The sequence below is a fragment of the Aquarana catesbeiana genome, linkage group LG02, assembly GCF_042186555.1.
Source record: "Aquarana catesbeiana isolate 2022-GZ linkage group LG02, ASM4218655v1, whole genome shotgun sequence".
In the NCBI taxonomy this organism is placed as follows: domain Eukaryota; kingdom Metazoa; phylum Chordata; class Amphibia; order Anura; family Ranidae; genus Aquarana; species Aquarana catesbeiana.
The window spans coordinates 583,262,899-583,287,906 of record NC_133325.1 but is presented as its reverse complement, the minus strand read 5'-3'; the positions used below and the strand labels follow the sequence as shown (position 1 = coordinate 583,287,906).

The window sequence follows — 25,008 nt, the reverse complement described above, 5'->3', positions numbered from 1 at the left end:
ATGTTGGGAAACCATCATTCGATCAGCACTTGCAGCTAATAGCTCTGAAAGCTCATCACTGTTTGAGGCCCCTCTGTCAGAACACAATAGCTCAGCAGGGAGATTGTTGCATCAACATTGAATATATTAGTACAGTGCTCTAAGTTTTTCAGTCATCCCAAGTAGGCCCGCATTAGAACACCACTATACAAGACTACAAAGGCAATACTATGAGACATAAAATATATGCAAAAAAACCCAAGTCAAATATTATAATGAAAACCTTTATTCCACACAACAAATAACCTGTAACAAGATTTTACAAATAAAAGATTAAAAAAGACAAAAAACATAGTAAATTATAGGGTCACATTGCCCCTACTTTTAACCTTAAACATACAATCAGCAGTACTAGAAAACCAAGAAAAATTCACAGTATAAAAGATCAATGAGTACTGAAAAGGTGCATTTGAATGAGGAGAGGTAGAATACAGCAATATAGCCTTGTAATTCTCAAAATACTGTACCCAACGGGGCTGATAATAAGATACAAGTGGTTCATTCCCAACTGTAAGAATACATCCTAGGATTACCTTGTGTCCAGTTTGAGTAAATGTGGCTTTCAATGCCCCCTTCTGGTGAGTGGCAAAACCTTGCACAATGTATACCAATGTAGTAGAATTTGTGAAATGCATCAAGTCAACGTCACTACCTTGGAACTTGTTTGTGCTACAAGTTTTAGAAATACATACGGGCAAGCAGGATAGGTTTTTAGCGATTCAGAGAATAGAAAACCGTCCTAGTTTTACCATGCCAAAGATCTTTGAATGGTGACATCTGCCTGCATTGTATCATTTCCAGCTGTGCAGACCTTTGCTATAGCATGCATAAAGACATTACCATACAAGTGAACAAGGTCAACTGACAATTGAGGATGGCTCTGCAGAGGTTTGCAGGACTTGAACACAGAGCCTCACATTCATGTTGATGTAGCCTAAGGCCTCATTCAAACTGGGGTACTGTTCTGTACAACCATGCAAAGGGCTGTATTTACCAGCACAGGCATTCTGCGCAGCCATGTTGTTAAAAATGACAGATGGCTGCATGGATTCCCAAGTGTACAGCTCAGAATGCAGTGCAAGTAATCACAGCCCTCTGCACAGAACAGTGTGCTCATGTGAATGAGGCCTAAAATCATATTCTAGAATGTAGTATTTACAGATGGGATTGATCCAGTGTGTGCAAAACAGCAAGACTTCACAAATTGTTTCCAAATGCAACATTTAGTCTTAACTAATGAAAGTGGTAAACAGCTTCACTAAAAAAAAAAAAAAAAAAAAAAAGGCACACCTTTAAGAATGTGCAAATATTTACTGCAGTCACAAAGGCCACATGGCCTTTATTCAATGAGTGTTGTAAACACACAAACATCAAAGTTCCAGGCCCAGAAAAAAAAAAAAAAAAAAAAAAAAAAAGTTCCCTCAGGAATGCAAGTTTTCCTTCAGTGTACTGGAATACCTGTGCAATGACCACGTTCAATTTTGGACACATGGGGGGGGGGGGAGAGAGAGACGCATTTCAAATTAAACCATGAACTCATTTTTCACAGCCAAGCTCTACCATACCTGCTCTTAAAGCCAGTTCTGTGAAAAGTTGTAGGCTGCAATCCTCCGAAACAGCTGCCTGGCTGTATACAGCTTCAATACTTTGTGTTAAAGAGGTTGTAAACCCTCGTGTTTTTTCAACGCAACACTGGCAGCTTATTGTTTCAGGAACAAGTTGAGGGTCTACTAGAAGGTGAATTTTATTAAAAGCAATGTGTGAATGAAGGTATTCTGTGTTGTCATCGTGAAATATTTACTGAAAAGACAACTGCACAGTGACAAAGATAACTACAGCTGCAGAAAATTACAAAATTTATCCCACGGAGCTTAGAGGTGCTTAGTACCTTATTGAGTAGCAGTGTTTATACTATAAGGTGAACAGTGCCTGCAGCAAAGGGTAGGAGTACACCCTTATATATTTAAAGTGTGCAAATATGCATGAGTAATGCAGCAATGAAGGGGCGGTCAGTCCTGAGTGGCGCAGCCCATTCTTCCACAGGCTCACGTCATATAGCGGGTGATCGCTCTGAGACCATACAGCAGCGCAGCTTGTAGTCTGGCTTCCAACAGTAACAAGTTCAAATGCACCTATAAGACAAGTCAAGCAAGATTAATGCACAATTCACATTTGCAAATGAATATTTCATCATCCCAATCCCCAACATTAGAACCTTTTGTAAAATCTGAAATCAACCAGATGTTGTAAACGTACTAAAGCCATTACCCTTCAATTGTGGTTTCCCATATTTTTGTTGGCACATTTTCAATTGGGCAACTGAAAAATTATAAATATGGTTTTAAAAACAAACTGTTGGGCTTTTAGTTTTAATTCTTTAATTGGGTGCACTTCGCATGAAAAAAAAAAATGCAGCAGTAAAATTTAGAAATGTAAACAAAAAATGAAATTTTCTCAATATATGAACTTTGAGGTGGTACAAAACACTGTTCATTTCAACCAATGCATGTTCAGGTATTAAAGCAATGTGTTTACTTGCTTAATTGTGTTTACTAAGCAAAAAACATGCAGCATTTTAATGCCCAGGTGTATAGGACCTAATCTGTTTTCCCCTCCAAATTGGAAATATAGTACCAAAACCAATTGTCCCGTTTTAATTTACCTTCTCAGAGTGCTTGAACTCCCGCCAGAAGTCATTATATAGTTGCCGGTTTACCCTCTCTGGGTGACATGTCACAGTCTTCATATACAATTTAAGGCTTCTCTCTAGCAGCTGATTAACCTCACCATAATCATAATCATCATATCTACCAAAAGTAGAAGAATACAAATGGTAAATGCCATGAAGAAAAAAATAGAGCCATAAATTACCTAAAGTTTGCAACCATATCCTTATGCTGTCCTTACCTGATTCCATAAACACACTGAATATAGTTCCATATAGCTCTACGCAGTTTAAATGTATCCACTCCCTGATGTGAAGCAATCGTGTGATATGTTAAGTTGTAGGCTACTTGAAACTTCTCATCCAGAAGTTGTCCCACTTCTGGGTACAACCTATGTAGCAGTGAATATCCATGTGTATTCCATGTGAAGTCCTGCAAAAGCAGATGCAAGAAAAGTCAGAGCAATATATTAAACTGGGAAAAACCACCCATGTTCAGGCAACATGTACAAATGTATACTTTAACCCAGTAAGCTGACCATGAAGTGAAGTTTATTCTAGAGGGTTTCAATTAATGATCTTTAACCTTGTAAACTAGCCTAAGCTAAAGCCAAGCTCCACCAATGACCATTGGCATGGTTTAGATTCTGACTGGTAAAATACTACCAGGCGGCCCCCTAATGTCCCTACACTGCAGAAGCAACATCACATTCACATATATGGGATGTTTTAGTATGCAGGCAACCCAAAAGGAAACAGCCAAGGCTAGTTTTAAGGGATAGTAATTACTTGTTTTTTAGGATATCAAGATATATGTGCAAGCAAGCGAGGGTGTTAGCACTTCATACATCCAAATAAAAAAGCATTACTTGACATTTGTGGAAAAAATAAAATAAATTGACTTTTTAAAGTATTTCTATTTTGCTGCCAAATTGTAACAACTTTTTATATCTGTTAAATGCACAGAATCACATAAAACTTAAAGGGAATGTATGGATTGGAAAACAAAAATCTAAACTCTTGTCAGTGTTGCAGCTGTCCCACTTTGGCTATAAAAAAGACCGAGAACTAAGGGAGGTGTTTACCAAAACTGGTGCACTCAGACTCTGGTGAAGCTGTGCATGATAGCCAATAAGCTTCCAACTTCAGCTTGCTCAATCAAGCTTTGGCAATAAAGCCTGAAAGCCAATTGGCTTCTATGCAGATTCAGTAAATAAACCCCTAAATGTTTACAGGACTGCTCAGCTTGGTCTTCAGAGAGCAACAGCTCACGGGAAGGAGAGGGAAGACACAATCAGGCAGCCAAGTGGATCCTGACAATATGGCCAGGAATCCTTATACAGCCTGAAGCAACTCAGATTCCAGCTTTAGCACACTGTCAGCTAACAGTCACAGGAGTGCAAACATAAGTGCACTAATGTAACCCAGAAGGGAAGTATGGGACTAACAAAAATCAAGAAAAAAACTCCAATACTGAAGTATTACCCCAGTTCTATGATGTTGAGGGTAGGGCTGGGGGAAAAAAAAAAAAAAAAAAATCAAAGTGGAGTTCCACCCAAAAATGGAATTTCCACTTTTTGGATTCCTTCCCCCCCTCCAGTGTCAAATTTGGCACCTTTCAGGGGGGAAGCAGATCCCTAATACAGGCATTCGCTCCCACTTCCTGGCATAGCTCACCACAGCGCTTGCGGTGACCTATGCCACTTCGACACCTACTCCGTCCTCCCCTGCTGTATTCTGAGAGAGACAGAACACAGCAGGCACCTGAGAGGACGCGCGGCTCGTGCATGCACAGTACGGGACCAGGAAGTGAAGCCGCACGGCTTCACTTCCTTATTCCCTTACCGAGGATGGCGGTGGCAGCAGCCGAGAGCCGAAGGACAGATCAGCTTTGGCTGTCGACATCGTGGGCTCCCTGGACAGGTAAGTGTCCATATATTAAAAGTCAGCAGCTGCAGTATTTGTAGCTGCTGGCTTTTAATAACTTTTTTTCAGCGGACCTCCACTTTAAATCTTGAATTGAGAGGTCAAATCTATTCAAAATTTAAGCAAATCGATTTTTTTAGATTTTCTGAGTCCTGAGGAGCTGCAGGCAGGAGTTTTTAGATGAGGCCACGGCTTTGGCCTAGTCCGCAAGTATCGAGTTTTTTTTTTGAGAAAATCGCCCAGCCCTAGTTGAGGGGATGGAGTTAATATTTACCATAATAAACCCTGTCTACAACTGATGAGATCTGCCAGCACAATACAAACTAGATATGAACATTGTTTTAACAGTGTTAAGGTATTAAGGGTTGGATTCTGCATTGTATGATAGCGAGAAACGAGTGCCCCTCCATTTTCAATTCAAAATTGTTCAGAGCAGCTTTTATAGTTTAACCAAGATATGGGGACATTAGCAGACCTAGCAAGGTTTTTGCCAGTGTCATATAACCCATGGTCTATGAATTACTATGTTCTGTTAGAAAGATAAAATATACATATATACATACACACTTTTGTGTGTTGTGTGTGAATTGGAACACACAAGTGGGATTTGTTCAAATTTGACTGCAAAGTGTAACTACACTAAGGTAAGTGTCACACTAGAATTTAAACGGTTTCAGAATTTTGACATTAAAAACCTACTCCCCTGGTCTTATTTGTATTTCACATAAAGTTCAGCTCCAGTTTACAGAAGTTTAAATAGTTCATTTGGACCAAGCTAGACAAAACCATTGCACATGGATTGAAATAAACAGCTCTCATAGGATATAGTGCAACAAAACCCCTGGGGCACTTGGGAAAAAAAAAAAAAAAAAAAAAAAAAAACACACACACGATAGTTTGCAGCAGCTATCGCAAAAGGTACTGAACCCTGAAGTATAGAGAAGATATAAACAGCGCTTGTGAATAGGTGAATCAATACAAATAAAACCAAAACATACATCATTTTCATGAATGGCGAATTGGGTTAGCTTACAGTCCAGTTTACACCTTGCTTTTGCTTGGTGCTTTGGTGGGGCTTCAAGTGAGCTTTGCCATAGACTTCTATGGAGGCTTTGAAGCACAACTAAAGCGACATGGGGGTATAATTTTTGAAGCAAAAGCAAGGTGTAAACAGGACTGTAATCTAACCATTTTATTTAGTGACAGGGGCTTTTTACTGGAGTTAAGAGAGCGTTCAGAGACAAAGCGTGTCCAAAGCCTTGTTTTGAAGCAAGTGTAAACTAACCCTTAAAGTGTGTTGAAGCCGAAGCAAATGTAAATGAGCCCTTACAGGCAACTTTGTATTCTATGAATATATAAGCTTCCTCTGATTGCCTTTAGGTGGAGAGATGGGTGGATGATGCAACAATCTGACTGCCAGTCAGAAGCTTTGAATTCATAGAACACAAAGCTCCCCATGAAAGTCGTCCGAGCACAGGTGAGGCTACATACAGTGCTCCCAACTGCTGCATATCTTAGTGAAGTTAGTAGCTTGCTTGCACCAACTTTGTCTCTATAAATTATACATACATACATTTCATTAAAAGCTAGAGATGAGCTTTAATTTACTCAAAGACAATACTTACATGAGCACGGAATGTGGGAGGAGCTTGTTCACCCCTCCTGCTGAAATCAATGTAACCAAAATCAGGATCATCCAGGAAGTGGAGAATTCCAGGAGAGAACTTAGACTGAGCTATATCATCTGCAAAGAGAAAAAAAAAAAAAAAATCAGATCCTATATACATTGGATATAAAAAGTCTACACCCCTGTTTAAATGTCAGGTTTGTGGGATAAAAAAAAAAAAAATTGACAAATAATTTCTGAACTTTTTCCACCTTTAATGTGACCTTATAAACTGTACAACTTAATAGAAAAACCAACTGAAATCTTTTAGGGAAGGGCAGTAAAAATAAATAAAATGTGGTTGCAGAAGTGTGCACACCCTCTTATATCTGGGGATGTAGCTGTGTTTAGAATTAGGCAATCACATTCAAACGCATGTTAAATAGGAGTCAGTACACACCTGCCATCATTAAAAGTGCCTCTGATTAACCCCAAATAAAGTTCAGCTGTTCTAGTAGGTCTTTCCTGACATTTTCTTAGTCGTATCCTACAGCAAAAGCCATGGTCCACAGAGAGCTTCCAAAGCAGAGGGATCTCACTGTTAAGTATTCAGGAGAAGGGTACAAAAGAATTTCCAAAGCATTCGATATACCATGGAACACGCTGAAGACAGTCATCAAGTGGAGAAAATATGGCACAAAAGTGACATTACCAAGAACTAAACGTCCCACCAAAATTGATGAAAAGACAAGAAAACTGGTCAGGGAGGCTGCCAAGCAGCCTACAGTAACACTAAAGGACCTGCAGGAATATCTGCAAGTACTGGCTGCGTGGTACATGTGACATCTACCTTATTCTTCATATGTCTGGGCAATGGGGTAGAGTGGCAAGACAGAAGCCTTTTCTGAACAAAAACATCCAAGCCCACCTTAATTTTGCAAAAACACATCTGAAGTCTCCTAAAAGCATGTGGGAAAAAATGTGCTATGGTTCGATGAAACCAAGGTTGAACTTTTTGGCGATAATTCCAAAAGATATTTGGAGCAAAAACACTGCTCATCACCAAATTAACACTATACCCACAATGAAGCATGGTGGTGGCAGCATCATGCTTTAGGGACCTTTTTCTTCAGCTGGAACAGAGGCCTGAGTTAAGGTAGAGGGAATTATGAACAGTTCCAAATACCAGTCAATATTGGCACAAAACCTTCAGGCTTCTGCTAGAAAAAACTTCATCTTTCAGAATGACAACGACCCAAAGCATACATCCAAATCAAGGAAAGGCTTCACCAGAAAATTTAAGTTTTAGAATGGCAAAGACCTGAATCCAATTGAAAATCTGTGAAGTGAAACGAAGAGGGCACAGGAGATGTACTCGCAATCTGACAAATTTGGAGTGCTTTTGCAAAGATGAGTGGGCAAATATTGCCAAGTCAAGATATATCATGCTGATAGATTCATACCCAAAAAAGACTGAGTGCTGTAATAAAATCAAAAAGGTGCTTCAATAAAGTATTTGTTTAAGGGTGTGCACACTTATGCTACCATTTTTTTTATTATCTTTACTTACCTCCAGCTAAAAGATTTCAGTTTGTTGTTCAACTGAGTTGTACAGTTTATAGGTCACAATAAAGGTGGAAAAAGTTTTGAAATGTATGTTTTTTTACATCACAGAAACCTGACATTTTAACAGGTGTGTAGACTTTATTTCCACTATTTCTAGAGGTTATCCCACAAGCTATGACAAAGTTATGCAATATATGATACAACATACACCACTGAGATGCACTTTATATTCTATACGTGTTGTGTAAACAGCAAATGATAAAATAAGACTTCAATTACCATTAGATGTCACCATAATGCATGCTCTCTTCTCCCTCTCAAACCTAGTCTCCATTTCCTCCCGAGTGGTTTCTTGTTCTTCCTCATCCAGCTTCTTCATTTCAGCCAGTACACGCTCTGCTTCTTGTGGCATGCTTGACCCCTGCAGGTATGCATACACATTACTATGACAAGACAAATACTCCAATACAATAATTCCTATTGAAATGAGGGTTTAATATGAATGAATGCGCTTTATGCACATTTTCACTTTAGTGTGATAGCCTCAGTACATTTACCAGAAACAAACATTAAAAATCAAGTTCCTAGCTTTCCCAAGCTATTCATAAATGTATAATTTCACTTTACATTGCCATTTTGTCTATATACTGAGGTTTGTTTAGTTCATCCTAAAAAACAAAACCACACAACTATACACAAACAGGGGGACTACACTATTCTCCCGAGGAACTGTCCATCAAGCAAAAATGCAGTTTTGTTATCTGCCTTCATAAAGGGGAACTCTAAACTGTTTTAGACCTACATGGACATGGTCAAATAATCAGTGTTAATATATTTAAAAGCATTGTTTCTACACACATCTATGCACAAAAAGGTAGCCTAGTTGATCCCCTTCCGTCATTACTAAAGAAACAGATTGTGCAGTAATGATCCTATGATTCCTGAGGAACCAGTGAGAATTTGTTCAGTAGGTGACCGCCTCCAATCGGACATCCCGCCACAAAAAAATTATGCAGCTGCAATGCAAGTATTTTGACAGCCAGCAGTCAAAAAAAATACACAGCGTGAGATCTATCCAGCTGTGCAGTACAGATGGAGGAATTATTCAGCCTTTTGCCAGCTTTAGCCAGAGACCATATGACCAAGACTACTTAGGCCAAAAGTTAGGAACAGCGTTTTTGTTATGACAAGGGTAAAAAAAAAAAATCAAATTTGGTTTGTCAATGTCAACATGTTCCTTACTTCAATTGAACATTTAAACCTGAATTTCAAGAATTTTGCACCTTTGTAAAAATTGCAGACACACTGACCCAAGTCCAAGGGGGTGCATGACATCTCCTGAACTTCTTTATATATGACAGGTTTATGGCTTTGCCAAAGTATACATGGATGCTGGGGCTGTGAGGACAAAAGGCACACCGAGCAGCTACGCCCACCCCTCTGCTGCCTGTACAGAGAAGCCTTTGTGTTTTGTGAAGGTTCACATACTACAAAAGTTTTAATTGAGCAGGAGGAGTGGCCACAGCAGCTGCACCGACTAATGTTGAAGTTGCTTAGATCCGAAGCATCGGGCTCCCAGAAATAGTGAGCCATCTTCTGTGAGTGAAATAAGATCAGCCCAGGAGACGTCATGCAGCTAATTGGACTTAACTTCGTGTGCCTTCACTTTCTACAAAGCTGACTACCCAGAATTAAGCTTTAGTGACAGCTCCTCTTAAGTGTACCTTTAGTTCATAAGAAAGTTAACAGCCTGGTATAGGAGGCACCGAGGTGCCAACACATCTCAGTACCCTAAAACTGGGATGCTCAAGCTAGTAAAAATTTCAACAAAGGAAGTTTGTGTGGCCCGACCAACTACTTTGCCTCAAATATTGGATAAGCAAGCTAACCTAAATGCACTTTTGGAAGTTCATGTTTAAGGAATTTCAGAGTAATACTTAGTGGTTGTAAAGTCAGAAGTTTGAGCTTAATGCATTAAGATAAAAAGCCTTCTGTGTGCAACAGCCCCCTCTCGATCCAGCGATGAGAACGAGTGCCTCGGCCATCCGGAACTCTGGCTGAGACAGCACTGGTGCCATTGGCTTCCACTACTGTCAAAGACAGTTAGCTAATGAGCAGAGGGGTGGGGCTGAACCACTGCTCCGTATCTGAATAGACAGGGAGCTGCTGCTCAGCTTGGGTGCCCCCACAGCAACCTGCTTGCTGTGGGGGCACTCAGGAGGAAGGGGCCAGAGAGCCTGTAAGGGACCCGAGAAAAGGAGGATCTGGGCTGCTCAGTGCAAAACCAATGCACAGAGCAAGAACAAGTTTTTTTTTTCTTTAAAATAAAACACACGACAAAGGACACAAGACTTTACTGAATATAAAATAAAACTTAGTATAATAAAAAACAGGTTTTTTTGACAATGTACATACCGGAGTCAGGGGCCCAACAGGAGAAGGAGGGCGCTCGATATTTAGTCCCTCTGGTGGATAGATGCCACATGCCAGAATAAAAGAGGAGAGTGCATGGAAGTGTGTAAGCAGGACAAGAGCTTGGATCAGCTCAGCAAGAGACCAAAAGTTTCCCCCTTCGGAGCTCACAAGAGACTGCAGGAAAGAATACAAACATTTACACCAACTGCTAGCTACCTTCTAATCTACAACCTACTATCACTATAAAAGATCTGAATCTGCCAACTGCTTCGACTTGCAATTTTCACTGAAAGTAATCTCTGCTAAGGCAATTCTACACAAGTCTGAAATGCCAAAGTTTGCAGTAATGCCTCAATTACACAGGGATATTTACCCTGTACAGGTATGCACCAGTGTTGCGTGCATCCCCATACATGTTAACTAGGACACAGCAGCTGCTCTCAATGTGACATCCAAGCAGGTGCATGGCTCAACACAGAGGATGCACATTCAGGGCCGTGCTGCCACAAGGATGTCACATTGGGAGCAGCTGCTGCGTTACAATTGACCGCTATGGGACTTCCTGCACATGGATGCAAGCAAAACCGGTCAATCCCTGTGCCTGCAAAAATGGCCATTACATGGGGCATGAATTTATATGCCCCATGTGACTGAGCCCCAAGAGTGACAGCTGACCCAACAGTACTTTGACAACTGGTGACCAGTTTTTTTTAAATTCCAGCCAAATAGGCTGTGGGCCTCATTTAAAAATGTAGCTGCAGTAAGAGCTTTATGTTGCTCCACAGCACCTTACACCAATATAAAGTGCAGGGTTAACTCTGGGGCATTGAACAGTTTATGTGTGGCAATTTATTAAGTCCCCCTTTGTGTCCTGAAGTCTGGTTTGCGTAGGGTTAGTCAACTTTTGCATGATGACACTAGTCATATTTCATTCCAGTTTTTGCTAGAAACCCTAAAAGGTTCCTTAGATTAAGTTTCAACATCCCTTGCCTACCAGTGTAAACCACTCATGTGTAAATATTGTGTATACCTTTCTAATATATCAGCATAGATTATCCGCCTAGCAGTGTAAGCAAAGAAGCTGCCTTTACCAAAGCTAGTTTTGAAAGTCACTGCAGGAGTCTTAAGCTGGCCATAGATGTCATTTTCTTTCCTGCAACTACAGGTCGTAGGAAAGAAAATCTTGATTGCTCCATCAACACTGTTGATGTTTGCAGGGGGAATCCCTCCTGTGCTCTCCTGGCAGGGGAGCTGTCCTGGTCAGGAGAACGGTGATTATTGCTAGCAGCTACAGAAATATTATCATGAAAAATCTGACAAGCTGGTTGTACAAAAGTAGAGCGATCAACTTGGGTACATTCAGCCTGCCTATACATTCAAATCTCAGCTAGTTCCTGAACCAGCCAAGATTCGAACCGTGCACGGCTGGCTTTAGAACTTAGTAGGTAGTTACATAGTCCTTCTACATAGTCCAATCCTTTCACTTACCGCAATGTGTTCTTTGGTTATAAGCCAGGGTCTATGTGCAAGGATCTTGTTTAAATCATTAAGTACCCGCAGTTTGAGTGGTGCAGCATTAATGCCTTCCAACCAACAAGGGTCCCCACCAACTTGAAGGAAATGGGTGGAATGAAGTGAAACCAAGTAGTCACAGTGATGGCGAGCAGCGGCCTAAAATGATACGAAACAGTTAAATAGTAAAAAGGGAATTAAAGAGGAACAGCAGTCTGATCACATGATTTGTAATAAACACATCTTTGCCATTCTGAATCCCTCCAACCACTTTGCATATTTTATATATACTGTGATACTGTACTTGCAAAATATGCTGCAGAAATCTCCCTCCACTGAGTCTGGCTGCAACCATTTTAACTGTGGGCAGCTGAAGCTGCTGCCTGTTCACTTTCTGGATTTACAGACACCAAGGCACACCTCCAGCTCTGAAGCTCTCATTGGCTCTCTGACTCACCCCCTCCCTTCCTGGCAAACTCAGGAGAGAGAGAGCTGTACATGTCATAAGCCTAGGCTTTTTAACAGAAAAGAAACAGGAAGTGGGGTGTATAAGGTATTTACTGGCAGAAAAAAAATGTTTTACTATCCAAAGTTAAAACAAGAGCAGAAGATTTAATAAATGGAAAGTTAAAAAAATTATTGAAGTTCCGCTTTAAAAAGGTACACCCAAATTTAAAATGTGGTTTATCAATGCATTACAAAGCCAAGGGTTCACTTTAATCCTGGCTACCACAGGTGATTTTACTTGCCTTTTCTTAGCTCCACCAATGCTCGGTCTATTCACAAAAGCCAAGTGACAATACCCAGTACTCAAGGTAAGTCAATGTGTGACTTACCCTACTTCCTTGAACATGGGCTTGGTGACTGGCTGATCGGACAGCCAGCATTGTCATAGGAAATGGAGTTAGAAACATAACTTGGTAATAGTACAGGGTTTCTTTTCCTCAGTCTCATGGGTGAACAGGGTGTCCAGTGAGTGAAGGAATAAGTATAACAGGGGTCACTATTAAACTATACATTAATCAAGGGCCCTGTGCAAGCCCAGCTGGCTGTATTCAGGTACCATTTCAGTGCTAGTTTTAGGATGAAAATCAAGTATTTCTCACAGAAAAGTATTGCAGTAACACATGTTTGCTATACACAGGTTTATTCCCGTTGTGTGTATTGGAACAAAACAATAAAGCAAATTGGACATGTCACACAAAATTCCAAAAATGAGCAGGTCAAAATTCTTGGCACCCTTTCAAAATTGTGAATAATATTGTTTCAAGCATGTGATGCTCCTTTAAACTCACCTGGTACAAGTAACAGGTGTGGGCAATATAAAAATCACACCTGAAAGCAGATAAAAGGAGAGAAGTTCACTTAGCCTTTGCATTGTGTGTGCCACACTAAGTATGGACAACAGAAAGAGGAGAAGAGAACAGTCTGAGGACTTGAGAACCAAAATTGTGGAAAAATATAAATCTCAAGTTTACAAGTCTATCTCCAGAGATCTAGATTTGCCTTTCTCCACAGTGCGCAACATTATCAAGAAGTTCGCAACCCATGGCACTGTAGCTAATCTCTCTGGGCGTGGACGGAAGAGAAAAATTGATGAAAGGTTGCAACGCAGGATAGTCCAGATGGTGGATAAGCAGCCCAAAACAAGTTCCAAAGAAATTCAAGCTGTCCTGCAGGCTCAGGGAGCATCAGTTTCAGCACAAACTATCCGCCGACATTTAAATAAAAAGCTATGGCAGGAGACCCAGGAGGACCGCACTGCTGACACAGACATAAAAAAGCAAGACTACAGTTTGCCAAAATGTACTTAAGCCAAAATCCTTCTGGGAAAAAGTCTTGTGAACAGATCAAGATAGAGCTTTTTGGTAAAGCACATCATTCTACTGTTTGCCGAAAACAAAATGAGGCCTACAAAGAAAAGAACACAGTACCTACAGTGAAATATGGTGGCGGATCAATGATGTTTTGGGGTTGTTTTGCTGCCTCTGGGTGCCTCGAATGTGTGCAAGGCAACATGAAACCTGAGGATTACCAAAGGATTTTGGGTCGCACTGTAGAGCCCAGTTTCAGAAAGCTGGGTTTGCATCCGAGATCTTGGGTCTTCCAGCAGGACAATGACCCCAAACATACGTCAAAAAGCACCCAGAAATGGATGGCAACAAAGCGCTGGAGATTTCTAAAGTGGCCAGCAATGAGTCCAGATCTAAATCCCATTAAACAAAACAAAATTCCAGGTGAGAGGTGTAAGAAGCTTATTGATGGTTATAGGAAGCGACTGATTTCAGTTTTTTTCCAAAGGGTGTACAACCAAATATTAAGTTAAGGGTGCCAAGAATTTTGACCATCCCATTTTTGGAGTTGTGTGACATTGTCCAATTTGCTTTTTTCCCTCCCTTTTGTTTTGTTCCAATACGCACAAAGGGAATAAACATGCGTATAGCAAAACATGTGTTACTGCAATACTTTTCTGGAAAAATTTCTGGGATGCCAACAATTTTGTCCGTGACTGTAGGAAAAAAATAAAGCGTATCTACATGCAAGAGAAAATGTATATGGCAGCTTATGATTACTTAGATGTGCCTACATTAGTTTTCGGAATTTTTACCTCCCCCCCGTTTTCCTTGCCGCCATGTACAATATTAAACTTCTTTCAATGCTAATAAGTTTGCTCCATTTTAATACAAGGATATTTTTTGACTCACCATTATGGCAACATAGTGTCTCTCTGGGAGGGACAGTGCTCCATCCATACGCAAAAGCTGATGCTGTGTCTTCCAAAATACCCGTAGATATCCAGGATGAAGGCTCATAACGGCAGCAATGTTGTCATTCAGAGCTGGACCCGGTAGCTGGGTCACAGGTATATAAGCACTGGGTCCCCTGTTATCCCTCGGTCTAGTCATCTCTCCTTGATCCTGTTGAAACCAAGACCGCTTTAGAACATAATCCTGAACACCAACTGCCTGCACGGTTAATAGACTGACAAAAATTGCACATGCATGCTTTCAAAATATTACATCACTAATTTCTAGGTTCATACACTGCCCATGGCAATTAAAACACCAAATGGAATGCAGTAGAACATATGATCAACCACACTATACATATACAATGAGTATACTTTAATCCTAATGGATACATGTGACATGTTTAAAGCAGAACTCTGGAACCCACCTTACAAAGCTTTTGATCTCCCTTTCCCCACTCAGTCTATAACCTTTTGTTTAAAAAGCTAATTAGACATAATGTGGTTTTAAATTATCTGTGAAATTATTAATATTGGCCAAAAACACTCTGGCTGGGGGGCAGTGAGAAGGGTCCTGTGTGGCACCAGAGATCACTTCTGGTAAAGATTTGTGTACTACACAGGCCAACTAGATCAGCCTGTCAAAGTCAGTGAGAGCCAATGAGAAGAGAGCGGGCAGGGCCTAGCCACAGCTTCGTGTCTGAATGGACACAAAGCTGCAGCTCAGGTGCCCCCCTAGCAAGCTGCTTGCTGTGGGGGCAAGCAGCAGGAGGGAGGGGCCAGGAGCACCAAAGGAGGACCGAGAAGAGGAGGATCCGGGCTGCTCTGTGCAAAACCACTGCACACAGAGCAGGTAAGTAGAACATGTTAAAAAAAAAAAAAAAAAAAAAAAAAAAAAAACACAACTTCATTACTTAAACACTTTCAATTTGAATGCAATCAGGTAGGCCCTTGCATTACATAGTTGAAGGTAAATCTAAAGGAATTTGAGGAATTTTATACTGTATGGTCAGCTTTAGTGTGAACTACAGTAGGGCTTATAACTGTACAGTCACCTGCTCAATACGGCTGCATACACACCTGAGCGTAGCGTTTTCAGGCAGAAAGTCGTGCAATTTTTGTACAGGTCAAAAGGTCACAAACTATCTCCATAGAGAATAACTGATTTTTTTCTCTCCAGCACTTTGTAGCTTCAGGCTTCAAGCTACAAAACTCAGGTGTGAATGGGGCCTAAGAGCAGGTAGTGACAACTGGATGGGGGGGGCTGCAATGCTCTGCTGCTGTATTTCAGATACCCGGGAAGGGGTTGTGGCTGTTCGGTATTAGGCCCCTTTCACACTTGTGCGACTTGGGACTGCAAAGCCGCATGACAAGTCGTACTCCATGATTTCCAATGAGTACCAGTCGTATCTGTGCAACTTCAAAGTAGTCCCTGCACTACTTTGGTGTGAGTGATGCAACTTGAGGACCTCAAGATTACACAGGAATTGCTTCAAGTCACATCAAAATCATGGCAAAAATCACACGACTTTCAAGTCACACACACGTGTGAAAGAGGACTGAAGGGGAAAAGAACTGGAAACACTGCACCATTTATCAATATTTTATATTGTATGCAATGGAAACTTCACATGACAATATAATTCATTCACTTACAATGCCTTGCAAAAGTATTCACCCCCCTTGGCATTTTTCATTGCCTCACAACCTGGAATTAACATGGATTGTTTGAGGATTTGCATTATTTAAGTTACAGAATATTTGCTTCACAATAAATAAAATCTTCAAATAGGACAAAATAACAGAAAAAGGCAATGTGCTTTTCAACCCCCACCACCCCCCCTAAAGTCAATACATTGTAGAGCCACCTTTTGCAGCTATCACAGCTCCAAGTCGCTTTGGATAAGTCTCTATGAGCTTGCCACATCTTACCACTGGGATTTTTGCCCATTCCTCTTTGCAAAACTGCTCCTTCAAGTTGGATGGTTTGCGCTTGTGAACAGCAATCTAAGTCCGACCACAGATTTTCTATTGGGTTGAGGTCTGAGCTTTGACTAGGCCACTCCAACACATTTACATGTTTCCCCTTAAACCACTCAAGTGTTGCTTTAGCAGTGTGTTTGGGGTCATTGTCCTGCTGGAAGGTGAACCTCCGTCCTAGCCTCAAATCACACAGAGTGGTACAGGTTTTGCTCAAGAATATCCCTGTATTTAGCACCATCCATCTTTCCCTCAACCCTGACCAGTTTCCCAGTCCCGACTGCTGAAAAACATCCCCACAGCATGATTCTGCCACCGCATTTCACTGTGGGGATGGTGTTCTTTGGTTGATGTGATGGGTTTGCGCCAGACATAGCATTTTCTTTGGACAAAAAGTTCAATTTTAATCTCATCAACCAGAGCACCTTCCTCCATATATTTTGGGAGTTTCCCACATGCCAATTTGTTTTTGCTGAAAGTAATGGCTTTCTTCTGGCCACTCTGCCATAAAGCCCAACTCTATGGAGCGCACGGCTTATTGTCGTCCTATGTACAGATACTCCAGTCTCTGTTGGAGAACACTGCTCTCCTCCAGGGTTACCTTAGGTCTCTGTGCTGTAGGGCTGAAACAACTAATCGATTAATCGACAACTAATCGATTATGAAATTAATCGATTACTATTTTCATAATCGATTAATCGGCCAGCTGCCTGCATACAGAATGCATTATTTGTTTACATATCAGGAAATACAGTGCAGCACACATACAGCACACATGTCAGTAAGTGCCTGAGAACTTGTGAATGTATGAGGAGCAATGCCCCATGGGACTTGTAGTCCTGGGCAGGAAGTGAGTGGTTCTAAAGGCAGAAGTTTTCTTTACCTTGTCATTGGGGCACTCTATACTGTACTTAACACACAGCAAAAAGCAGTGTAGAAACAGATCAAAAGCAAACTGCATAGGCATGTACTGAGCCTTATGCTGGCCACACGGATCAATTTTCAGTTGAGAATATTCATATGAAAAATCTTTGTACATTTGCTGAATGAAAGAATGTTGTTTGAAATTTTCACTTGATTTTAACATTCTGTTTTAAAATGAATGTAATTTCTGAACGAAAATCACATATACTGTCTGAAAAATTCCTTTGACCAAGAAATGTTCTATTATTTCTAAATTTTTCTGTCACTGTGGTTGAAAACGAACGTCAATTTGAGCCCACTAAAATCGAAAATCGAACGAACGTTCTTAAAATGAAATTTTTTTGAGGGAAGACATTGTTTTTGTATGGCCAGCATATAATATATTACAGTTCTGTTTGAAAATCTGCAAAACCGTCTTTAACTTTTTTTTTTCTTTAAAAAAAGATCTGAGTCTGATGATATTTACCAGATTCAACCTCTAATAGTATATACAGTATATATCTCTTCTAATAGTATATACAGTATATATCTCTTCTAATAGTATATACAGTATATATCTCTTCTAATAGTATATACAGTATATATCTCTTCTAATAGTATATACAGTATATATCTCTTCTAATAGTATATACAGTATATATCTCTTCTAATAGTATATACAGTATATATCTCTTCTGTCTGTTATTCTCAGAGTGGATAAGAGATTTTGCTCTTTGCCTTTTTTTTAAACATATTAACTAAATCATACGCCTAACTTTTTTTAAGGTTATTAACCGATTATTCGATTAATCGAAACAATAATCGGCCAACTAATCGATTATGAAATTAATCGTTAGTTGCAGCCCTACTGTGCTGCCTCTCTGATTAATGCCCTCCTTGCCAGTTCGTGAGTTTTGGTGTGCAGCCATCTCTTGGCAGGTTTGCTGCTGTGCCGTGTTCTTTCTATTTGGTTATGATAGATTTGATGGTGCTCCTAGGGATCAAAAATTTGGATATTTTTTATAACCTAACCCTGACTTGTACTTAACATTGTCCCTTACTTGTTTGGAGAGTTCCTTGATCTTCATGGCAGTGTTTGGTTAGTGGTGCCTCTTGCTTGGGTGTTGCAGCCTCTGGGGCCTTCCAAAAAGGTGTGTATATGTAATGACAGATCATGTGATGCTTAGATTGCACACAGGTGGACATCGTTTCACTAATTATGTGACTTCTGAAGGTAATTGGTTGCACCAGAGCTTTTTATAGGCTTCATAACAAAGGGGGTGAATACATACGCACATGCCAATTATGTTTTAATTTCTGAAAAATAGTTGTGTATATTTTTCTAATTTTACTTCACCAACTTAGACTATTGTGTTTTGATCCATCACATAATTCAGATTAGAAAAACATTGAACTAAAGGATGTAATGTAACAAAATCGGTAAAAAGCCAAGGGGGTGAATACTTTTGCAAGGCACTGTACATCAGTGTTGGTCAACACCAGTTTTTATTTTTTTTTTTTTAAGCAGAACTAAAGCCATAGATTTATTGGTTTTCCAAAACCATTACATTAAAGGCATGCCTTGAGAATGGTTACAGTTACTAGTGTGCTTACATTAGCGCTCAAACTCATGGTTGGTGTCATAACCTAATAGATATGCATCACCATGGCAACTGCAGATCAAACAGAAGCAAAGAGCAGCTTTTTTGGCCGTAAAGGATAGGACAGTTTAGTACCACTTTAACTTCCCTTATCATGCTTTCCTGCTCTGAGAATAGCTATAGCAGTTACCCCAAATTTTGTAAGATCCTAAAAACATGACCTGTTGGGGACTGAAGCTAAAACACTGGTTTACAACAGATATATTCTGTAAGCCAAATGGATTACAATAGATGTAATTATCCTTATAATACAATGATCATACGTGGCACATAGGTACTAATTGTAAGGCCCCTTTCACACTGGGGCGGTAGGGGGTGTCGGCGGTAAAACAGCGCTGTTTTACCGCGGTATTCGGCCGCTAGCGGTGCGGTTTTAACCCCCCGCTGGCGGTCGAAAAAGGGTTAAATCCACTCGTATAGCGCGGCTATAGCCGCGCTGTCCCATTGATTTCAATGGGCAGGAGCGGTTTAGGAGCGGTGAATACACCGCTCCTTCACCGCTCCAAAGATGCGGCTGACAGATTTTTTTCTTCTCCTGCCAGCGCACCGCTTCAGTGTGAAAGCCCTCAGGCTTTCACACCGAACAAACAGCGGAGGCAGTTTTGGGGCGGTTTGCAGGCAGTATTTTTAGCGCAATAACGCCTGCAAACCTCCCCAGTGTGAAAGGGGCCTTAGGCAATACAATACAAATACATTCAACACAATAGTCAAAAGACTGTCCCGGTTTTTAAAATTAGTTATTTTATCTGTATAAACCCAATAGTTAATGAACTTTAAGGCTCCATTCACAATTTTGGGATTGCAGCAGAATCGCTGCGATTCTGCACACATACTTAAAGCACACTATAATTGCAAAAGGCAGGTTCAGGTGCCATTTTCAATGGCACCTAAAACATGGTGCAGTTTTGCTGCAATATATCTCGTGGCAAATTGCATCACGTGAAGCTTGTCACCCAAAAGCAGCTTCTGCTCCTTTTTGGGCATTTTGCGACTGTAGTGCGTTTTGAGATTGCAGGCAGAATCACTGATTCTGCCTGCAATCTCCAAAACACCAAATGTGAATGGAGCCCAAATCAGGCTTGGCATATAAAATGGTCCTACAATTCCAAAATAGGTTTTTATATACAGCCAACACTTAAGTTTGAGACTAAGTAGTGAAGAAAACCCTTGCCAGTTTGTTGCCTGTCCTTTAGAGCTTTTTATTCACTTACTGCGCAGAAGATGCAACAGGAAGTGAGGAAATCCATTATTAATCAGAGGAGTTACTCTTTGATGCTGCTAAAACAGGCATGCCCATTAGAAGATGCCTCCCCTCACCTCTCATTTAGGTGACAATTTTAAAACTTTGAATTCTATAATATTGTCTCAAAAGACAACGGTCACCAATACAAAGAATTTACTTAGCAAGGACCAAATTAAAAACCTGACAGGGGTTCCAATTCTTCCCTACTCTGTCCAAAACAAAGAAAATGGCTATACATACACCCACCTGCATATAGTGCACACCTATCTAAGTTTTGATAAAGTGTTCATATGACTAGTGTGCAGGACTGCAAAGTTCTTTACTTCAACTGTATGGAAAGACTGGTCTATTCTCATTGACCTGTAAAATCTAACTTCTGTACCCAGGGTGGATTTGATTTAAATCACTACTAAAAATGCTTGATTTAAATCAATTTTTAAAGAGCAATGGTCATCTTCTGTCCCGCAGCAGCTCCTCTGACCCACTGTTGACTCACCGACAGTCCCATTCACTTTAATAGGATGGCTGCGGCAGTAGATGAATGGATGCCCACCAACAGGCACTGCCATGGTGGATCTGAAATGACAGGTGCTCCTATTGAAAGATTTAATATATCCTATTGAAATGAAGGTTTCCCATTTGGAGAAAGTTGTCAGGTTAGTAAAACAGCGATATCAGAACTGATTCAATCATACAGTTTGTGTACACAGATTTTCAAAACAATTGAGTAAAGAAATATTCCTGAAATGTGTCATTTCCCAGGAGTCAGAGGGCTAGGTTGCCATAACAACGGGGCGGGCACTTCTGACAACGCCGCCCGTTATGGCAACCTATAGCACATTACTGCGCATGAACGGGCCGATGCATGCTGGTCCCGCAGCAGCACCGTAACCAGGAAGATAGTGCTTGTGGGTTGTATATGCCCACAAGCAAAATGGAACATGCCAGGGATAATAAAAAAAAAAAAAAAAAATCAAAGACATCGTTTGATCTAAATCAGCAATCGAGTGGACATCAATTGCTAAACAGTGAGTCATATAAATAGCATTTTAAATATATTTGTACAAAAAATTTTTTACATAGTTGGGACTCCGCTTTAAGAGCCATTTGCCTGCAAACGAAGCCCGTGATCTCCCTGCTGGAGGAAGCATCCATCTTCACCCCTCCTCCGGGGCCATGGGCTCTATGACTGGCCAGAGTCACCTGACTCCCTTGCATGTGTGTGCTGATGGTCATGGCACATGCGTATATTGTAAATATCTCCTAAACTGTGCAGGTTAAGGAGATATTTCCAGTACCTACAGGTAAGCCCCATTATAGGCTTACCTGTAGGTAAGAGAGGTCTGTAAGGGTTTACAACTTTTGCTCCATAGAAATGCTTGATTCAAGCAGGTTTGATGTCAATGTATTTATTTTTGGTAGTAGCATTTGGTACAGATCAAACAGTCCACATTGTGGGTACAGAGAAAGGAAGCCAAAAACATGGATTGAACCTGAGCGTATCATGCATTTTTTCTGCTCAAATACAATCATTTATTTCAGGTACTTGTATAGCCCCAATTTACACAGCGCTTTATATATTGTACATTTACATCAGTCCCTACCCTCAAGGAGCTTACAATCTAAGGTCCCTAACTCACATTCATACATACTAGGGACAATATAGACAGGCGACAATTAAGCTACCAGCAGGTCTTTGGAGTTAAAAAAATAAATCATGTAATAAATAAAAACAAATAAAAACCCTAAACCCAATATTAACCCCCAACCTAATAAACAACATTAATCCCCAATCTTTAACCCCTTATGAAAAAATTAAATAAAACCAGAGAGTTGAAAAAGCAAAAAAAACCTTTAGGATAAAACAGATACTCTCCATTAGCTTGTAAAAAAAAAAAAAAAAAAAAAAAAAAAAAAAACACAAAAACACAAACGCTGTACACAACATGGGGAAAAAAAAAAAAAAAAAAAAAACACCCAAACTTGAAAAAACACAGGACACTCAGGTGTGAATGCAGCCTAACTCCTCTAAAACTACCCAAATATTGCAAGATCTCAATTGCATCACCAGTATAAATAACCCAAATATGAGTGATCACAACAGGGAGCAAAGAAGGGGTTGCTAAGCAGTAAAGACAACCCAGGACTTGTTCTGTTCTCCATTTAATCTATGCACCAAATAGCTCCTGCTGATGTAACATTGCAGCAGAGTTACAAGACAACAAAAGCAGAGAAAATGATGACAGAAAGAGCCTGTGTTACGACAATCATACACGCTTCGATTTTATCAATGTTGCCATTCAAAACACTCAAACCCGCAAACAATCAAATGACTATAACTTTCCTTAGGATATAGGATAAATTCCACTCAGTCAAGCAAAATAGGTTGATCGGCCTGGGTGGAAAATCATCAATTGGCTTGCATTGATCAGCAGCACAGAGACACTTTTGTTCAGGAATACAATTGTCAATCAGTTTAGGAGAGAACATGGTAGAAACGGATACAATCATATGTTAGCGATCAATGAGAATCCACTCCTTTAAATTGCTAGCAGTCCGTCCTTTAGGGGCCATACACACTATACAATTTTCTTTTGATTTACCCAAACCATAATGAGGTCAGACCTAAACGCTTTCAATTTGTATGCAATCAGGCAGCCCCTTGCACTATAGAGCTGAAGGTAAATCTAAAGGAAATCAAAGAAAAGTTGTATAGTGTGTATCCAGCATTAGACAGACCCTTTGTTACAAAGCAGAGGTTGTTTGCTCAGATTTGGCCCTATGGGCCCTCAACGACCCAGCTGTGGATTTAAGCCTTGTTATCAATATATTGATTAGATCAATACACCGAGATACCTGTATTGTTAAGCATTTTAACACTAAAATTACTTCTATGGTTAAGCATTTTGAACCCCAATAATAGAAAACTTCTTGAAACAGATCCCACTCCCCAGGTTTGACATATCGATTGCAAACTATAGATTATTCCTATCAGAAGAGATCATAAAGACATGGAGTGACTTGATGTGCAATTTTATTGTACCAGCAGATATTCATAAATAAGGTTTGTAAGGAAAAAGACACGGGTGACTTCTAGAAGAGTGTGGCCACCAATAAAGAGGACCTGTGTACAGGACAAGGCTGGTGAGGGACTTCTCAGGTTACACTGGGACGTGCTCAGGAACAGAAGTTGTTAGTATAGAGATCCACAACCAGCCCCGCTCCTCAGATCTGCACACACAGCAACTACAATCAGCTGGACTCGGGATACAAAGTACACCACAAGCAGCCAATCAGCTCACAGCGTACCGCACTGCTAGCAGAAAGACGATTTCTGATTGGCCGCTTCTGCTTACCACACTTTAAGCGACTTCTCGGTGTAAAGTAACCCCCTTTTGCCCTCAGCCGTTCCCCACTCACCTTCATAATCATACGGGCGCAGTCTTCTCGGCCCAAGGGGCAGGTACAGTGATTGCCTCCCACCATAATGGGAGTAACGGGGCAAATGGCTTCCAGGGCTGCGGGTGAGGTGAGCCTACGAACGCCGGTTGGTCTTTGCTAGACGTTTCCACTCATTTACGCAGCTCTCTTCCAACTTGGAACTCTGCCCTTGTGCACGCCCACCTCTCCGCTACCTTATTTATGGCCTCGCCAGCTGGGCCGGGCCTACTTTTCTCCTCCGCCAATCCCATGTCAGCGGCCTTCGCAAAGGCTCTCGGGAAGTGTAGTCGCTTCCGCTGCTGTTGCAGCTGAGTAGGAGATAAACAAGTTCTGTAGGCGAGATCCAGCCCTAAGCTCATCCCGGCACTCCGCATTGTTTATTACATTTACAGCTCCATAATAAGGTCACGTAGCAGACTTTCCCTTTTTGCACTCAGGTTTTGGGACTGTTTTTAGTTGCAGAGGTTTTTTTTTTTTTGAATGATTATAAATATTATTTTTAATTGCGAGTTATTTTAACCATTTGCCTACAGGGCACTTAACCCCCCTCCTGCCCAGACCAATTTTCAGCTTTCAGTGTTCTCACATTTTGAATGACAATTACTCAGTCATGTAATACTGTACCCAAATGATTTTTTTGTCCTTTTTTCACACAAATAGAGATTTCTTTTGGTGGTATTTGATCACCTCTGGGTTTTTTATTTTTTGCGCTATAAATGAAAAAAGACTGAAAATTTTGAAAAAAAAATGCATTTTTCTTTGTTTCTGTGATAAAATTTTGCAAATTATTAAATTGTCTTCATAAATTTTGGCCACAATTTATGCTGCTACATATCTTTGGTTAAAAACCCAAATTAGTAGATATTATTTGGTCTTTGTGAAAGTTAGAGAGTCTACAAGCTATGGTGCAAATCATAAAAAATTGATCACACCTGATGTACTGGTGGTCTATCTCATTTCTTGCAACTCGAATAAGCCAGCAAAGTACAAATACTTTCCCCAAATGACCCCTTTTTTGAAAGCAGACATTCCACGGTATTTAGTAAGATGCATGCTGAGGTTTTTGATGTCATTTTTTCCCACAATTCTTTGCAAAATGAAGATTTTTTTTCCCACAAAATTGTCATTGTAATAGGTTTTTTCTCTCACATGGCATGTATATACCACAAATAACACCCCAAAATACATTCTACTACTCCTTCTAAGTATGGTGATACCACATGTGTGGGACTTTTTCACAGCCTGGCCACATAGAGAGGCCCAACATGCAGGGAGCACCATCAGGTGTTCTAGGAGCATAAA

General features: G+C 40.4%; 1 protein-coding gene across 1 annotated transcript; it reads right to left on the bottom strand.

The window, feature by feature from the left end:
• Positions 1 to 249: 249 nt before the first annotated feature.
• SESN2 (sestrin 2) lies at positions 250 to 24,736 on the bottom strand. The gene is made up of 9 exons (XM_073616191.1): positions 23,686 to 24,736; positions 14,435 to 14,647; positions 11,706 to 11,888; positions 10,218 to 10,391; positions 8,082 to 8,223; positions 6,256 to 6,374; positions 2,947 to 3,137; positions 2,702 to 2,846; positions 250 to 2,171 (listed from the first exon to the last, which is right to left on the bottom strand). The coding sequence occupies exons 1-9, from the start codon at positions 23,749 to 23,751 to the stop codon at positions 2,085 to 2,087; spliced, it is 1,320 nt and encodes a 439-aa protein (XP_073472292.1). The 5' UTR covers positions 23,752 to 24,736; the 3' UTR covers positions 250 to 2,084.
• Positions 24,737 to 25,008: the final 272 nt, after the last annotated feature.

Bases quoted from the DNA above. Each gene is read 5' to 3' on its own strand.
- SESN2 (XM_073616191.1), bottom strand. From the start codon at position 23,751: ATGGTGGGAGGCAATCACTGTACCTGCCCCTTGGGCCGAGAAGACTGC. The intron at 10,392-11,705 runs GTAAGTGAAAGG...TCTTTCCTGCAG, and splicing joins TAACCAAAGAACACATTGCG to TCTCTTGTGAGCTCCGAAGG. The intron at 3,138-6,255 runs GTAAGTATTGTC...CTGCTTTTGCAG, and splicing joins CTCCCACATTCCGTGCTCAT to GACTTCACATGGAATACACA.